We start from the raw sequence: 17,030 nt of genomic DNA, 5'->3' as shown, positions 1-17,030 counted from the left end.
GGTGCAACTTTTCCAGCCAGTCACTACAGCAACAGCTGATCCAGCTCAGCAGCTCGTTAGCATATATTTAAAATTATATAGCTGATTTAGAAATGATTTGAAGGCATATCTGTTTTGCAGCACTTTGTAAACCACTTTGTTTGTGGTTTCCTAGAAAGAATCATTGGAACAGGATTATTTGTTAAGAGATCCCTAGCATGTCCTCCTTTCCACATCGCCAATTCCAGTCCTCCTGCAAAAAAGCATATTCACTCCTCACCAGTTTCAAAAACAGAGTCCCCCCTCTGTTTTTTTGTGTATCTGCAAATCTCAGGGTTTCTCTGAGCCTTCTGATAACTCCCCTTATGTGCAGTGATAGTATTGTTTCGGCTACATAAACTTACAGTACTCACTCGAAATATCTATTTGAGGGACCAATAAGAAACCAGGTAACAATAGATGCTCTAAATATCTGTTTAAAAAGCAAAATCGGCTTCCAGACAGTATTGCTTTTAAAATAAAAAGGTTTATTTAGACAAAGATTCATACTGAGAAACACATCTCAGGCTGTATTTAGAAAGATAGGCACCTTTTAAAAATAGTCAGCAATGATCTCAAATGCTAGTTTCTAACAGCAATTATATATTCCATACTAAAATTCTAAACAAGGCATTCGTTTTGTTTTGTTTTTCATGGGGGAAGGGGAAGAAATAAAGCAGGCAAGGTAAACATCAGCAAGATATAGGCAATCCATGTAATATATATTATCATTCACGAGGCTCTTAACAACTACTAAAATATAGAAATACAGATCTTTGGATCCTGACAAAATTATAAAGTGCTTCATTAAAAAGGCTGCCTTATTACAAGAGGGCTTACATGCCATACAAAGAATCAGTTGCATTGCCAGCCATGTCGCCCCCGCCACACTCAGGCTGTTTAACAGCAGTCAGCTGAAAATTAGCAGTGCAATTTTAGTTTTTCCATTGAAGTTTCCAGTTAACTAAGAATGGCCCAAGGAGTCCGAGTCACCTTTCCTAAAGGTTCCTCTGCACTGCAGGCTTTCTGTAGCTCATACCTGCACAGTGTTGATTCATAAGCTCCTACCCCGTTTGTCTCAAGTCACTACTTCCTTTACAAGGTAATGAATTGGAAATGAACTCCATGATTATATCAAAGCAGCTTATCCTCTGCCAAAAAGGCCAGCCCAAGGCTTTGGCAGTATGGCTTTACCTCCCAGGATATGCATGTATTATTATCATACATGCATGTGTCTGGGGGAACTGTTATGTGCCAGCCATCTTCCTAGATGGCCCTTATTTAAAATTACCGTATTTCAGATGCACACACGATAGCACAGTGAAGGGATGCAATTGCCTAAATTCATGCTAACCACGCACACAAAATGTTCCTGTTGTGTGTGGATCCATGCATTACCGTTTGTGCCTTCATATCCCCATTAGCAGGAATAAACAGAGGTACCAAGAGACAAACCTCGTGTACCTACAGATGTACATATAATTTGAGCTGTGAGCCTCCTGTGGAAGTGATCTTCTCCCTCCTTGGACGAAGAGGAAAGAGATTCTGCATGGTTGAAGGCAGCAATGCTTCTGAATACCAGTTGCTGGAAACCACAGGAGAGGTGAGATTTCTTCTGATGAAATCCTGCTTGCTGGTTTCCCACAGACATCTAGTTGACCCCTGTGAGAACAGGGTGCTGGACTAGATGGGCCAGCAGGCTCTTCTTTATGTTCTTAGAAACCAGCTGTGCACAGCACTGATTGTCTGGAATGGTGATGTCACTAACCCACCTCCGCTAGAGTTTTCAACACTTCAGAAATGCTTCTATGTTTTTAGTATTAAAGGGGATGAAATGCACATTTAATGGAACAAATGCACACTCAATGCTTTGAAAGTTAAAAGAAAGAAAAGCAGTCAATCAGTCTGAAACATGAGGGAAGGGCAACCCTGAAGACTTGAATCAGGGGTGTGTAAGGCTGCTCTTTTCACAGTGAAGGCGGATAGAAGTCAGACTCACCCCACAGGAGCAAAAACCACAGCAAATCCTGTTTTTATTACACATCTCTCTGTACCTTCAATGTGTCCATTTTAAAGGATGTCACAACTCCTGTATAAGAGAGGGATACCCACTGTTGTTGTATGTAAAACTGAATTTTTATGTTTTTCCTCCGTCATTTCTAAGCTAATGTAAAAAGCCACTCAATGCCTGACATTAAGAGTCTCTGCACCAGTTGTCACTTGTCATCCGGCAACTTCGAAGACTAGAAGCTTTTATTCCTTTTCCGCATTCAAAAAGTTTCAACACATTTAATGGAAGAGCCCACAGGCTAAGGGGAAAGTGCTTTATGAGCCTGTGAGTACCCTGTGGGCTGCAGGTTTCCCATCCCTGCTCAGGGTTGGCGATTTTGTTACTGAAGTGCATTTCATATATAGCCCTGAATTTTCGTAAGAGTAATACAAACTTCATGCAGTGTTCTTGTCTGAGGTTCCTTCATCTCTTTAAGGCAATGATGTTGAATGGAAGTGGAGCTAAAGTCAGGCCAAATCTTCCTGCCATCGATGGCTTCTCCATGTCTTCGGGAAATTGAAATGTGAAATTTTGCAGGAGGCTCACAAACATCAAGAACAGCTCCATCTTGGCAAGTTGTTCTCCCATGCACACACGTTTTCCTGAAAAGGAAAGCAAAGTGGGTGAGAGAGATGAAAGGGGGGGGGGAAACTTCACAGTTTAAATAAATATTAATAATCTCTGTGGGAATCCATTTTTAAAAAAGGAAAGAAAGAAATGCTACGAGGTCCAGGACATACGCTATGATAACCAGGCTTCCAAATTTATTAAGCACAAAGACCCCTGAAAAGAAATGGTATAAATCTTTATTCACTATCAGACTAAACTGGTTTTGCTGGATCCTGTCCCATATAAGACAGCTAAATATAACTTAATAGACCAGAGATGGGCAGAAGGTAGCTTAGAATCTCCCTGTTGAACTCTGGGTGATTTGACTGGGAAGGGTTTCCAACAATAGCAATAACTGCAACAAAAAATAACTTCCAAACTAAATTAGGCTGCTGAAATGAAGGAAGCAGCAGGAGGAGCAGACTATTGTGTGGAATGACTATGAGCTCCATTCAGTTCTGGTACTGAAAGCAAATTTCTAGCATTAGAATGTGCTCAGAGGTAAATCCTGTTCTTTAACTTTTGAACCACTTTAAACCTTGGAGTTTTAGTAAAACAAAGCCTGAAGACTTTCCTCCCCTGTAATGGACTATAATAGACTGTGAACGGCTCTGAGATCTTATGATGAAGGGCAGTATATAAACCCTAATAAAATAAAGTAAAAATAAATAGGAGAGACCAGCAAGCATTTTCCTGGCCTTCATAAATGCTGAACATACAATACTTAATGTACACTGCTTTAAAGATGTCCTACTATCAAGAAATGGTGTCCCCACAATCTGCACCCCCATCCCTCCCTACACACACCAAACAGAGTTGAATTACCAATTCCAAAAGGAATAAATGTTTCTTTTTTGATGAGCTGGCCATTTTCATCCAGAAACCTTGCTGGGTGGAAATCATCCGGATTCTCCCATATGTTGGGATCTCGGTGCACGGACCACAAGTTTGGAATGATTATACTGCCCTTTGGAATAGTGTAGCCCTGGAGCACTTAAAACAACAACAACATATACACAACCAGAGAGGTTCACAAATTAATAAATGGCATTACCCTTATGGAGAGATTTTACACACAGACATATTAATCAAAGGAACATAAAATGCTTGTGTTTGGGTTGGGTTGTGGGAAAGTGTTGCTTCGTGACTGAGAGAATGCACACTTGTGTATTTCTACGTGCCATTAAAATGGTATTGTGGACTTCTCTGGGAGCGGGAAGGGGCAAATAAAACCCTCACCAAGGGCACAGAAAACGAAAAGCTTACCAAAAACACAGACCCTTTGTTATCAGAGCACTTTGTAAACACAGGGGTTGCTTGCTTTAAGTTTGCCAGCTGCTAACAGATACGATCTGAACTAAAGGAGGAGCACACTCCGTGAAGCAACACTGCAAAGTCCAAGCTGCAGTTTACAGCAGCTGAAAATCAGCCCTGGGTGACTTGACTAGTTGCAAAAGCAGCTCATTAATGAAGTATCTACTACATGTGCAATGCCTGGAGGTGCACAACAGTTCAAGCACTTAAGAAGAGTTTGGATTTGATATCCCGCTTTATCACTACCCGAAGGAGTCTCAAAGCAGCTAACAATCTCCTTTCCCTTCTCCCCCACAACAAACACTCTGTGAGGTGAGTGGGGCTGAGAGACTTCAAAGAAGTGTGACTGGCCCAAGGTCACCCAGCAGCTGCATGTGGAGGAGCGGAGACGCGAACCCCGTTCACCAGATTCCGAGTCTACCGCTCTTAACCGCTACACCACATTGGCTCTCTTACGCCTGACCACAGTCCATTCTCACTTCAGCTCTGGTATTGCTCTATAAAGCAGATAAATACGTGATAATGGGCAATTTGCCTGTGAAACTCCAGACTCTCCTTTCCCTGGCAACCCTGGAAAGCTGCTGCCAATCTAGGATAGACCAAAAGACCTGATAGGACAGACCTAGTATAAGAAAGCTTGTTCAAATTTCAGCCTTCCTTGTTTCTCTCCAATGTGAAAATCAGCTTTTGGCTAAATGAACTCGTACCAAAACATGAGAGCAGCAGCCCATCAAAAACACTTACCTGTAGTTTCTGAGGCCATTCGAGGAATTGAAAGAGGTACAACCACCGTCATCCTTTGAACTTCCATAATGGTTGCTTCTGTGAAGGGCATACATGCCTTGTCCGCAAGAGTTGGAGGCCTACTGCGCCCAATGACCAACTCAATTTCTTCCTGGACCTTTTCTGTGCAAAACAAGAGACAGTAAGATGAGCACTGGGACTAAATGGCTAAATTAGGGTTGCCATGTGTCCTCTTTTTCCAGGACACATCCTCTTTTTCAGGGGTAAAATTTCTGTCCAGGTGGATTTTGTTAAATTTGCCAAAATGTCTCTGGCTATACTTTCTGGATGAGACATAGACATAGCTGGTGGATGAAGGCTTTCCTCTTCTCTTCTCCTGCCCCTCTCAGCAATATATCACAGCTTCTATAGCCTACATATAGTAGGGGTATTTAAAATGAGAGTCGCCTCCTTTTTGCTCTTCAAATTAGGCAACCCTAGCTAAATGGGCTTTATGCAATTTATTTACTTTACATTAGGTTTCTATGATGGCATCATGCACTTCTGGGATTAGCGAGCAAGGCTGCAAAAAGAAGAAGAGAGAGATTACACTCAGACCTCTCTCTTTTAACAAATTAAATACTAATTGCATGTCAAACACTGCCCTCCAGTGTCTACAATCAGAAGTATTACTGCTGTGATCCTAAACATACTTGACTTAAGGGCACTTCCAGATTTTTGCTATTTTCAGGTGGGATTTAATCATATAATACTAGCAAATTCAGGTTGTGCAGTAAAAGTTTGCTGGGCTCTTGCACACATACAATCAGGCTTTTTGCAATAAGGAAAGTGATGGGAAATGTACTGGAAAGTATGGGATGGAAATTGCTTGAGATGAGGTCAGCTATTCTGCACGTAGAGCAAAACAAATGTTCAATAAGTAGCCAATGTCACCTAACATCCCCCCAAACTTTGCCCACATTAAACAGGATGGATGCTCAATAAACAGATTGCCTGGAAGCGACTTTAGCCACGGTAAATAAATGGAACTGTATGTGAATTAGATAAGATTAGAAAAGGTCTTTACAGTGAAGGCCATGTTAACACCTTTCAGAGAGCTTTGTGTACCACAGACTGCCATCACACCATCATCTTTTGACATTCATGCCACTACGCATCTAACAAACACTCAAAACGCAGCTGTCTGTTTTCTGGAAGAAACTAAGAGAATCAACTTTTGGGAAACAGAAAGCATTAAATGTACACCAAGCAGTAAAATTGACTGATTTTAGCTGCTCATCACAGCTATGTGATTTAGAAATCAAAATGGCTATGGGGTGGAAAGAGAATGAATAAAAGCTGGAATATATTAAAAACATTAGGTGACCATTAAAACCAACTTTACACTTTTAATATAACCCAACTATTATTTAATATAATATTTAATATAACCTGACTCCAAGGATACTCTAGGTCTTTGCCCCATGAGACATACAACCCAGTAATAAGAAAATCTGGCTCTGTATGTATAATAACTTATTAAAATGAACCCCATCTGCAGCCATCTACTTGAAACTGTCCAGGTTTTTTTTACAGAATTGGGGAGTGGGTTAGAGAGTGTTGTGGCAGAGGAGAAGAAATGTATTAAAACACAGAAACACTGATTCTGCCTGCAGCTACAACTCCCATCATCCCTGATCATTGGCCATGCTGGCTGAGGCTGATGGGAGTTAGAGTCCAACAATACCTCAAAGGCCAAACAAGTTCCCACACTCCTATAAGCTGTTAAGAGTCTCAAGGAATCCAATTTGCTATTCCTCCTTGGTTTCCAGTTTTTCTTTTTCCACCAACACTCAAAATGCCATGCTCCCGGGAAAACAACATGTCTGGAAACCAGGCCTTATGAGGAATGGTTGAGGGAGTTGGGAATGTTTAGCCTGGGAAAGAAGAGACTGAGAGGAGATACGATGGCCATCTTCAAATACCTGTCACATGGAGGATGGAGCAAACTTGTTTTCTCCTGCTCTGGAGGGTATAACCCAAACCAATGGATTCAAGTTACAAGAAAGGAAATGCCAACTAAATGTTAGGAAGAACTTTCTGGTGGGAAGAGCTGAACAGTCTCCCTCGGAAGGTGGTGGACTCCCCTTCCTTGGAGGATTTTAAGCCAAGTTTGGATGGCCATCTGCCATGGATGCTTTGGCTGAAATTCCTGCATTGCATGGGTTGAACTAAAGGACCACTGGGGTCGCTTCCAACTCTGCAGTTCAATGATTCTATGTCCAGTACTCATTGAACTTTAGGCATGAGTGTGTGGGGGAGTTGTCATTTTGAAGTTTGCTTTTTGTCTCTTTGCATACCTCGGGATTCACAAAAGCATGCCCATAGCTATCTGCTTTTTCCTCAGTGACCCTGTTTCGGGCTCCTATAAGAACGTAATAAGAGCCCTCTTGGATCCAACAGAGCCTCATTTAGCTCGGGACCCTATTCACCCAATGGCCTGTTAGAATTCTTGATCTATGATTGCAGTCATGGGATTTTTGTCTATCACATGGCGGTATATGTTTTGACTCCACAGAGTGGGAAGTGACGGAGACAGGATGTTTGTGTTACTGTGTTCCGTGAAGTGGGACTATTGTCCTTTGTTCTTTTTCTCTTTGCTGTCTGATGCTGGAGAGAGAGGGAGCTATGTTGCAGTGTTCCGCATGTGTTTATATGTAGATAAAGTAGATTAGTCAAAATGCTGAGGTCTGTCACGCGCATGATGCACAAACTCTGCGGATCTCTAAATGTGCCAGTGTTGGTTGGCATCAGTCGCTGTGATGTTCGGACTGAAGAAAGCTTACAAAGCTCTGGAACAATCGACCAGGAGGGAGAGAACATGCCAGTCGGGCATGTGTCTCTGCCGGGGTCCTACTCGAGTGTAGGCTGAACTCCTGACATGGCCAAGCAGATGCCTATGGCAACAAGCCCCAAAGGAAGACCTGAGAACAACTGCTCCCTCCATCAGCTACTACAATTCAGAGGTATATACTGCCTCATAGATAAGATAAGATAAAAATGGAAAGCTGTCTTTACACTGTAGCATGAGAGAATAGCAGGCAGGTAGGCAAGCGAGCAGCACAGGTGGCCACTGGCCAAGGCAAGCTGTTTGAAGGAGGGGGGAGGTGCCCTATATTAAACACAGTCGCAGCGAGACATAACAGAATGGGACAGACGCTTCAGAGAGGAGTTTGCCGGACCACTCTCTGAAACGCCTCCCACCCTCCTTTAAAAGGGAGCGAGGATTGGGGCAAGCTGTGAGGGGACGTGGGCGAAGTCTAAAGCAAGGGGGGGGGTTGGTCACCCAGGTGTGAGGGAAGAGAGTTAGCAAAGGGGTTGGTGAGGAGGTGTGGTTGGCAAGCAGAGTGAGCAACAGGGGTGGCAGCCCTGTGTGTTGGTGTGTGTGTGCCTAGAGAGGGAGGGGGACATCGTTTTGACTAGTACCCATGGATAGCCTTTCAGCACCAAAGTACTGTGTTCCCTGTTAGAGGCAGCGGGTGATTGTTTTCCATGCAAGATTTGATCAGAAGGGTGCAGCTGTGGCCATATTATACACCCAGTTCTTCCGAACAATGCTGTGGAAAAACCCCCCAAAATGGATAGCTTGCATAATAAGAGCAAACCCAATTAAGAATCAGCCACTGGAGAAAGGATGACATTTACTTTGTTCCTGCGGGTGAAGCGACATATAAAGCAGACTCCAGAGAAGGGTATTGGATGTGGTGTCTGTGCCTGCGATGAAAAGGTCCGCAATAATAAAAAACAGGTAGTCTTCAGTGAAGCTGCTCTCGCTGTCTATCTTCCTTTCCTCATCTGCATGAAGGAGGTACATGTCAATGAAGTCTCGGGGATTCTGGCTATCGAGGCTTTCCCGGTGCTGTGTGATAATAGACTTCAGGAAGGCAGTGATATCCAGCTCAATCTGCCTAAGCACTCGGAAAGGATAGATTGGGAGGTAGTAGAGCCAAGGGCAGATGTTGACCAGAATCATGTGACTGTTCAGGCTTATCTCCAGACCACGAGACATGAGCTTCAACATGGTCTTGAAGCCGGCGTCATCATAGTCAAATCGCCTGCTAAACGCCATCGAGCAGATGACGTTCGCCACGGCGTTGCCAATTATGGGGAAGGGGTTGAACTTCTTGTCCCCGTGCTTCAGGATCTCGGCTTTCACATACTTGAATTCTTCGATTATTTTAGGCTCCAAGCTGTGCTTTCCTAATCCAAAGTGACGGAGGGTTGAATGGGAGAACTTCCTCTGTTTCTTCCACACCGGACCGTAAGGCGCAAAAACCACACCTGGAGGAAAAGAAAGGGGGAAAACATTGGAATCGAGAACAGAGTTTTCGGTTTTGTTTGTAAGATACCTTGAAGCTTCGAACTACAGGAAATCCTGGGTTCTCCCCTGTTTTCATTTCATGGGACGTGGGTGGCGCTGTGGTCTAAACTACTCAGCCTCTTGGGCTTGCTGATTGGAAAGTCGGTGGTTTGAATCCACAGGACAGGGTGAGCTCCTGTTGCTCTGTCCCAGCTTCTCCCAACCTAGCAGTTCAAAAGCATGCCAGTGCAAGTAGATAAATAGTGAAAGTAAACGGCATTTCCATGCGCTCTGGCACTTGTCATGGTGTCCTGTTGTGCCACAACCATTTTAGTCATGCTGACCACATGACTCGGAAAGCTGTCTGTAGACAAACGCTGGCTCCCTCAGCCTGAAAGCGAGATGAGCGCTGCAAGTCCATAGTCGCCTTTGACTGGACTTAACCATCCAGGGGTCCTTTATCTTTACCTATTTCATATTTCATAATATTTACACACCGCTTGATTGTAAAAAACAACAACCCCAAAACCTCAGAGTGGTTTATGAAAAAGTTCATTGAATCATAGCATCGCGGAATTGCAGAGTTGGATGAAACCACAAGGGTCATCTAGTCCAACCCTCTGCAATGCAGGAATCTTTTCCTCAATGTGCAGCAGGAGCATGGACAAGATGATGCTCTGGGTACCTTCCAACTCGATGATTATGTGATTCTAATACTTTGTGTAAAGATAACCACATGTTGTTGCTATTGTTGATGATGATAATTGGATCTAGTTACCAGCAAAATTTAAACAACAACTCCGGTTAAAGAATGGTTTCCACCTAGGCAATAGCAAGATAACAGTAAGACAAGAAACAAACAAGAATAGCCAGTTTAGTCATTGCTCACTAGGATTATATTCAATTAAGCAGAAAAAAAATACAAAATGGAAAATAGAAAATTACAGGAAGAGGCAACAGAACAACCAGAGTTATTGGAATTATAAAAACTGCTCATCTCAAAGACCCCCTTCCCTTCTCCATTAGAATACATTGGCTGAAAATAGTACTTAAGCCCTAGATTTTCAATGGCTGTTAGTTCTCAAAGCTCCAACATGGACCCCTTTTCACTCTATGCTCTCAAGGACCAGCCTGACGCTATGCTTCACTACAGGACTGGTACCCCCTTCCATTTCTTGCCTTGCTAGTAGCATGGGTTCTGCAGCAAAATTGCCACGCTCACTTTCAGTATGCTTTTGAGATTCTTTCACTCTTTAGATCCAGATGCGATTGTACTGTAGAATTTGCTGCCTGCTTAAGTTGCAATTTTGCTGTCTCAAGCAGCATTTATATATTCCGTCCCTTTCATTTCATGTAATAAACCATAAAATAAATATTTATTTATTTTATGCAAGAACTTCTTGTGAGCATAAAGTGAAGGGTAAACAGATATTCATGACAAACACACACCTTAACTCTAGCAAAAGACCCTAAAGCTCTTGGTAGTGTGTGCATGAATACACATGAAAGTTGGACACTCTGGCTCCAATGTTCAAGTCCAAACTTGCATAATAGTATTATTTACACACAGTCTTGATAACAAGTTATAAGGGTACCATATCTTCCCATCTATTGTATACCCAAGGGCATTTATACTTGTGATGAAACTGTAGTTGCACTGTTGCCAAGATATCAACTTGCTCAATTGGCTTTGAGACCAAGCAAGGGTATGAATTTGGTTGCTCCAGCTGAAAATGCCACAAGGGATCCCATTACACCACACCGACCCTTTTATCAGTAAGCTGCTGAAGAGGTATCACTTATGATTAGGTATGGGTGAATCTGCCAATTTCAGCTTCTCCCAGTTTCACGTTTTTCCAGTGTTCAATTCAGTTCTCCACATTTCCACATCAGTTTGCAATTCTTTATTTTTAAAAAGCCCCCATGAAAATACACCAGCATTTTAGCACAAATTTCTACTGTTATACCTATGTTTATATGCAACTTTGCTTAATATACACAAAATATAATTTACTTCTGTATGTTATCTTCACTAATACAGTGGTACCCCGCAAGACGAATGCCTCGCAAGACGGAAAACCCGCAAGACGAAAGGGTTTTCTGTTTTGGAGGCGCTTCGCAAGACGAATTTCCCTATGGGCTCGCTTCGCAAGACGAAAGCCCATAGGGAAATCTCCGGGGACCTCTTTTAAATGCTGGTGGTGGGGAGCAAATCCTTCCCCCCCCCCCGGCCTTCAGAAGAGGTCCAGGAAGGCCGGCGGGGGCCGAAAGGCTTTGCTCCCCACTGCCAGCATTTTAAAAGCAGTCCGGGATAGCAGGGAAGCGCTTCCGGCTATCGCGGACGGCTTTTGAGGGCAGGCGGGGGGGAGCAAAGACTTTTGGAAAGTCTTTGCTCCCCCCTGCCTACCTTCCCGGGAGAGCGGAGAAAGGCAGCGCGTTTCTCCGCTGTCCCGGACGGCTTTTGAAGGCAGGCGGGGGGGGCAAATACTTTTGCCCCCCGCCCGCCTTCAGAAGAGGTCCAGGACCTCTTCTGAAGGCGGGTGGTGGCAAAAGTCTTTGCTCCCCCCTGCCTGCCTTCCCGGGAGAGCGGAGAAAGGCAGCGCGTTTCTCCGCTGTCCCAGACGGCTTTTGAAGGCAGGCGGGGGGGGGGCAAAGACTTTCGCCCCCCGCCCGCCTTCAGAAGAGGTCCAGGACCTCTTCTGAAGGCGGGCGGGGGGCGAAAGTCTTTGCTCCCCCCTGCCTGCCTTCCCGGGAGAGCGGAGAAAGGCAGCACGTTTCTTCGCTGTCCCGGACGGCTTTGGAAGGCAGGCGGGGGGGGGGGCAAAGACTTTCGCCCCCCGCCCGCCTTCAGAAGAGGTCCAGGACCTCTTCTGAAGGCGGGCGGAGGGCAAAACTCTTTGTCCCCCCTGCCTGCCTTCCCAGGGGCTTTTACATCGCCCCGGACAGCGGAGAAGTCTTCCGCTGTCCCAGGCGATTTTAAAATGCCGCCCGCCAGCATTTTAAGATCGCCCCGGACAGCGGAGAAGTCCTCCGCTGTCCCGGGGTTTTTTAAAATGCTGGGGTGGGAAGAAAAGCCCTTGCCCCCCCCCCAGCCTTCAGAAGAGATCGGGGGACAGACTGTCCCCGGACCTGGTCTGAAGGCGGTTTCCATAGGAACGCATTAATTGATTTTCAATGCATTCCTATGGGAAACCGTGCATCACAAGAAGAAAAACTCGCAAGACGAAAAAACTTGCGGAACGAATTAATTTCGTCTTGCGAGGCACCACTGTATACGCATTTTAACAAACCCTAGTACAAAGCTGTATACAGCTTGAGACCTGGACTTTTGAAGGCATACCATCTGCCACATCAACCTGCCTTCCTCAGAGCCCTTCCCGATACCATCCCTCCAATCAGTAGGGAGCAGGGCGGCAATGGGAGAAGGGGGCCTTTTAATTAGATAAGGCCCTTAATTTAAGACACATGCTGGAATCACATTCTGCTTACTTCAAAGCAACGTTGTTGTTTAGTCGTGTCTGACTCTTCGTGACCCCATGGACCAGAGCACGCCAAGCACTTCTGTCTTCCACTGCCTCCCGCAGTTTTTATTCAATTTTATAGAATCATAGAGTTGGAATGGGGGCACCCAAGGTCATCTAGTCCAACCCCCTACAATTTAGGGATCTCAGCTAAAAAGCATCCATGATCCAACCTCTGCTCAAAAACCTCTAAGTGTAAAACTTCCTTAGTACAAATGTCTCGGTGACAAGAGGAATGGGTCCCATGTTAAAAGGCAAATGCTTCTAGTCATGTTAGCTTTGCAGCATCGTTTTTTGAAGTAGCTACTGAGAGCTACTCTAAATTCCTTTGCTCCTTGTACAAATCTCTGAAAGCTGCTATGGTGCTTAAAAGGCTAGATGTTGGGCTACCTGAGAAGGCAGAGCTGCTGTTTTTTGGACTTGCACAACCAAGAATTGACTATGTTTCAGAAGACAGTTATTCTTTGCCCAGGAGAACCAAATTTGGACATGTACGATTATACAAAAGAGTTGCACAATATTAATCTGGAACTTTAGGGGGAGTTTATGTTTGTTTATTGTTTTGCAAAATTAGCAGAGAAACTATGAAAATGGGCAACAGAAGGCAAGCAAGGGATAAAGGAACAGAAGGCAGACGAGGAGCAAGCTGTCTCTTCATCTGAGCCATTTGAAGAACTGCCTCAATATTTTCAAACTCTACTTTCATCCTGCTAGAAACTTTGGAGGGGAACTTCCAAAGACTGTCGAAATTGCAACTCCTGACTACACGGCGGGGGTGTATGTGTGTGTTTGCTGACTGTACAAAAATCCCTGTTAGTGTATTTGGAAACTACATTTATGCGCAGCGCTTCTTACAAGTCCAAGTGAATTGTTTGGGCAGAACTGGGAGATTGCCTAGTTATCTGGTGCTCCTCTCCAACTATTTTAGACTGACAGGGAAGCTGCAAAAACAAACACAGCATCAGATAGCAAAGTTTCTTTGTTAGAAAGAAGAATCCTGAATAGGGATAGAACTCACAAACGTATCTCTCTCACCACTGTCATATTATACCGCAGTATTCAACAACAGGTGCCTGTGGTTTCCCTTTGCAGTAGGTTATATGGGAAACCTGAAAGGCAACGGGAAATCTGCATATGCAATCAGCTACAACAGTCTGCAGCTTTCAACACACAGGTGTCGCTGGCAAAGAAATGCTGGAAACAGCTACATGTATTAATGCAGAAAAGATGCAGCCTGCAGCATCACCAGAGGCCTCAATGAAGTAACTTATCTTACTCTATCTGAGAACCAACTATCTGAGAAGTTAAGTACTCAGCTATCTCCTGTTAAACTTTATTGCTGCAGCAATAAAACCGCTAGCACATTTACAAAGCTAAGCAGGATCCGGTAAGGTTTCAAACTGGATGAGGAACTGCATGCTGAGATTCCAGTATTGCAAGGGGTTGGACCCTTGAGGTCCCTTTCTAACTCTGCCATTCTTGGATTCTAAGATTCACTACCAACAGAATAGTGCTTGGTTGTGTGTTTTTTGTGGGGGATGCCCATGACAGTTTGCAAATGGGCTCACAGGCCCAAGAAAGGTTTGCAACCCCAGTGCTACAGGGATTGATGCCAGCGAAATTGGCAATGAGAGATGGGAGTTGAAGCCCAAGAACATCTGGCTTATGGCAATATATGCAAAGCACTCTGTTAATCCTAAGAAATACTCTCATCAAGCCCCTCAATCAAAGACGTATTTCACTCCCTCCTTGACCCCTTCATCACGGCATGTCGCCCAACTGTCATGCCCGGGGCCTGGCACTCCAAGGGAGCCCTGCAGCTGGGCCTGCCACTCAATAATCCTAATAGGACTTCCTTCTTGGGTTTTTATTATTATTCAAGTTATATACCCCAGCCACAGGTGCCACATTCACCCGGCTGCTGCCATTCCGCTTCACGGGCCAACGTATGCAGCTGCCAGGAGTCACAGAATTAGAGAATTGGGGAGTTAGAAGGGTCTCCACCCCCTGCAATGGAGGCCTCTTTTGTCTGACGGGCCCCAAACCCACGACCCTGGGGAAGGGCGGCCGAACTGCCCCTTTGCGGATCTGACCCCTTCCCCACGCCGCCCTCTTTGCCTTACCTTTCCTCTTGGAGATGAGGGCCACTAGGGGCACGCTGGGCCGGTCGCTGAAGACCTCGGCCTGGTTGACCAGGGCGTCCCGCACGGCCTCGAAGTCGCTGAGTATGATGAGCGGCCGGCTGCCCACGAAGAGGCTGAAGATGCTGCCGTAGATCTTGGCCAGGGCGGTGAGCAGCAGATGCGGGGGGTTCTGCTGCTGTGGTTGCTGCTCCCTCCCGGCGCCGCCTTCGCCTTTGGGGAGCTGCTTCTGCCGGACCATGTTCAGAAGCCGCTTGCGCACCAGCGGGTTGCGCACCAAGGCGAAGGCGAAGTTGCCCACCAAAGGCCACGGTTTGGGACCCGGCGGGAGCCCCTGCAGCAGCCGGCGGCGGCGGCTCAGCAGCCACCACAGCGCCAGCAGCAGCCCGGCGGCCGCCAGCAGCGCCGAGCTAACGGGATCCTCCATCAGGGCGGGCTCGCCAGACAGAAGCCGTGCGCAACGCGGAACCTCCCTTGCGCGCGCTCTGCGGCCCCCTGGAGTCCCCCTCCGCGGATCCCGCTACATCCTCTTCGCGGCGGCGCCTCCTCCTCCGCCTCTGGTTGGCCGCCCGCGGGGGAGAGGAGGCGCAATCAGAACGCCCAGCTCCGGACAGAACTCCCCCGAGGCGCTGCGTCACCGGGGAAAGGGCTTCCCTGGCTTTGACCGTGCAGCCTTATCTCTCCGCTGCGCTCCACCCCAACCCATCTATCTCTCTCTCTCTCTCTCTCTCTCTCTGCCCAAGACCCCAGCGCAAAGATTGCTGCAAAAAGCTGGGTGACGCTGGCGACTTGCAGCGGCCTGCTGCAGAGTTCAGGGAGGGAGGGAGGGAGGGGAGGGAGGAGAAAGCGAAGGGGTCAAAGGCGAAGAGAAAGCGGAAAAGGAGGGGGACATCTTCCAGACCCATGTTTATTGTAGGACAGGTGCATTCTGCAAGCATTGTTTTGTTCTTGTTATTTTATGTATTTATATCTCTCAGGGTGGGATTGGAGTTTTATTAGTTGATTCAGGACGCGTCCCTTGATTCTGCCACATTGCACCCATCTGCAGTAGTTTCTAGTTCATAAGTTTATTGTTCAGCTGACTAAACTTGTGGCGATAGGGCTAATAAACTAATACAGAACATGCATTCATAATATAAGCCGACATCCATGATGTAAGAGAGAGAAGGTGCCAAAGACATCAACAAGCTTAAATCTAGCTTGATTTCAGAGTAAAGCTCTCAGTCACCACAACAATTTACAGGGATTTTATCTAAATGCGTTATCCTGATATTTTTTTGCAGCCAATGCATAGAGGGCCACTCTGTGTGTTACAGAGCTATTATTGTTACTCAAAAGAAACCAAGCCATTTCTGACAGATAGTACCTGAAATCAGCTGTTTCAAACCCAAAGCAAGTGAACTGAAGTTTATCAAACGCTTCAACTCCTTTCCACGCCCTGCCCTGCTTCTGAACTTCTGAACTCCACCTCATGGCCGCTCCCTCCTCTTGTCATTTAACATATACAAACCAGCACACCCTCCATAATGTACAATAACACATTGTTGATAATAAGGATGCTCTACACTTAATTTTGTGATAGTTTATACTATGTGATGTGAACTGTAAAGGCCCTTGACAATAAACAACACAAGTCACCAAAACTGTTGACAACGTACTCATCATCAGCCTTAGAAACCAAGGAGGCAACCAGGATAGAATTAACCATTTTGCGCCCCGCGTCAGACAGTGATACAATTTTGAGATCCACAGTGAAGCTGACCAGGTCCTTAGTCTGTCTTGCTGTGCCTAATCTATCCATCCCATTTCTACTGTTACAGGGCCACTCCAATCCCTGCTGAGCGGTAGCAAGAAATTTCAGGGGTCTTGGCACTTAACCAGGGTTTGTGTTCCTCTGAACATAGCGGGGAGATTGTGGTGTTTTCAGTACCCAGGACTTCAGGCAAGTACTTGCCTTCATCTTTCCATGTGCCACTGGTCATATTATGCAAAATAAAGTATTGCATTATGTAGCAGGTTACAGAAAGCAAGGATTCTTGCGCAGAATTAACTTTAATAAAAAAAGCACACTACAGTAGGAACCAGAGAATAATAGGTGATCAAGGAAGACTATACTTTTTAAATAAACACATTTCAAAATGCAGTTCTCAACCATTTTTTCAGTAGGCACTTTATTCTTATAGCATTGTTTTGCAGTGAAGTTTTTCAGAATATTACAAAACATACCACACCGCTAATACTGGTAAGTGTACATAAAGTCTGCAATTTACAGAACAAATAACTTCAAAGGCTGT

General features: G+C 45.4%; 1 protein-coding gene across 1 annotated transcript; it reads right to left on the bottom strand.

Moving 5' to 3' along the window:
• Nucleotides 1–485: 485 nt before the first annotated feature.
• On the bottom strand, nt 486–15,550 carry CYP2U1 (cytochrome P450 family 2 subfamily U member 1). Its single transcript, XM_083459242.1, has 6 exons — nt 14,719–15,550; nt 8,420–9,055; nt 4,736–4,897; nt 3,503–3,670; nt 2,463–2,670; nt 486–2,107 (listed from the first exon to the last, which is right to left on the bottom strand). The coding sequence occupies exons 1-5, from the start codon at nt 15,161–15,163 to the stop codon at nt 2,492–2,494; spliced, it is 1,590 nt and encodes a 529-aa protein (XP_083315368.1). The 5' UTR covers nt 15,164–15,550; the 3' UTR covers nt 486–2,107; nt 2,463–2,491.
• Nucleotides 15,551–17,030: the final 1,480 nt, after the last annotated feature.

The sequence above is a fragment of the Podarcis liolepis genome, assembly GCF_965112155.1.
Source record: "Podarcis liolepis genome assembly, chromosome: 9".
NCBI classification, from domain to species: domain Eukaryota; kingdom Metazoa; phylum Chordata; class Lepidosauria; order Squamata; family Lacertidae; genus Podarcis; species Podarcis liolepis.
Note: the sequence above shows the minus strand (reverse complement) of the source record. Positions and strands in the feature narration are given on the sequence as shown.

Excerpts from the sequence above, each read along its gene's own strand:
- CYP2U1 (XM_083459242.1), bottom strand. The coding sequence starts at position 15,163 with ATGGAGGATCCCGTTAGCTCGGCGCTGCTGGCGGCCGCCGGGCTGCTG. Across the intron at positions 4,898-8,419 it reads GCTTCACCCGCAGGAACAAA|AAAAGGTCCAGGAAGAAATT; the intron begins GTAAATGTCATC and ends TGTTTTGCACAG. Across the intron at positions 3,671-4,735 it reads AATGGCCTCAGAAACTACAG|TGCTCCAGGGCTACACTATT; the intron begins GTAAGTGTTTTT and ends TGTTGTTTTAAG.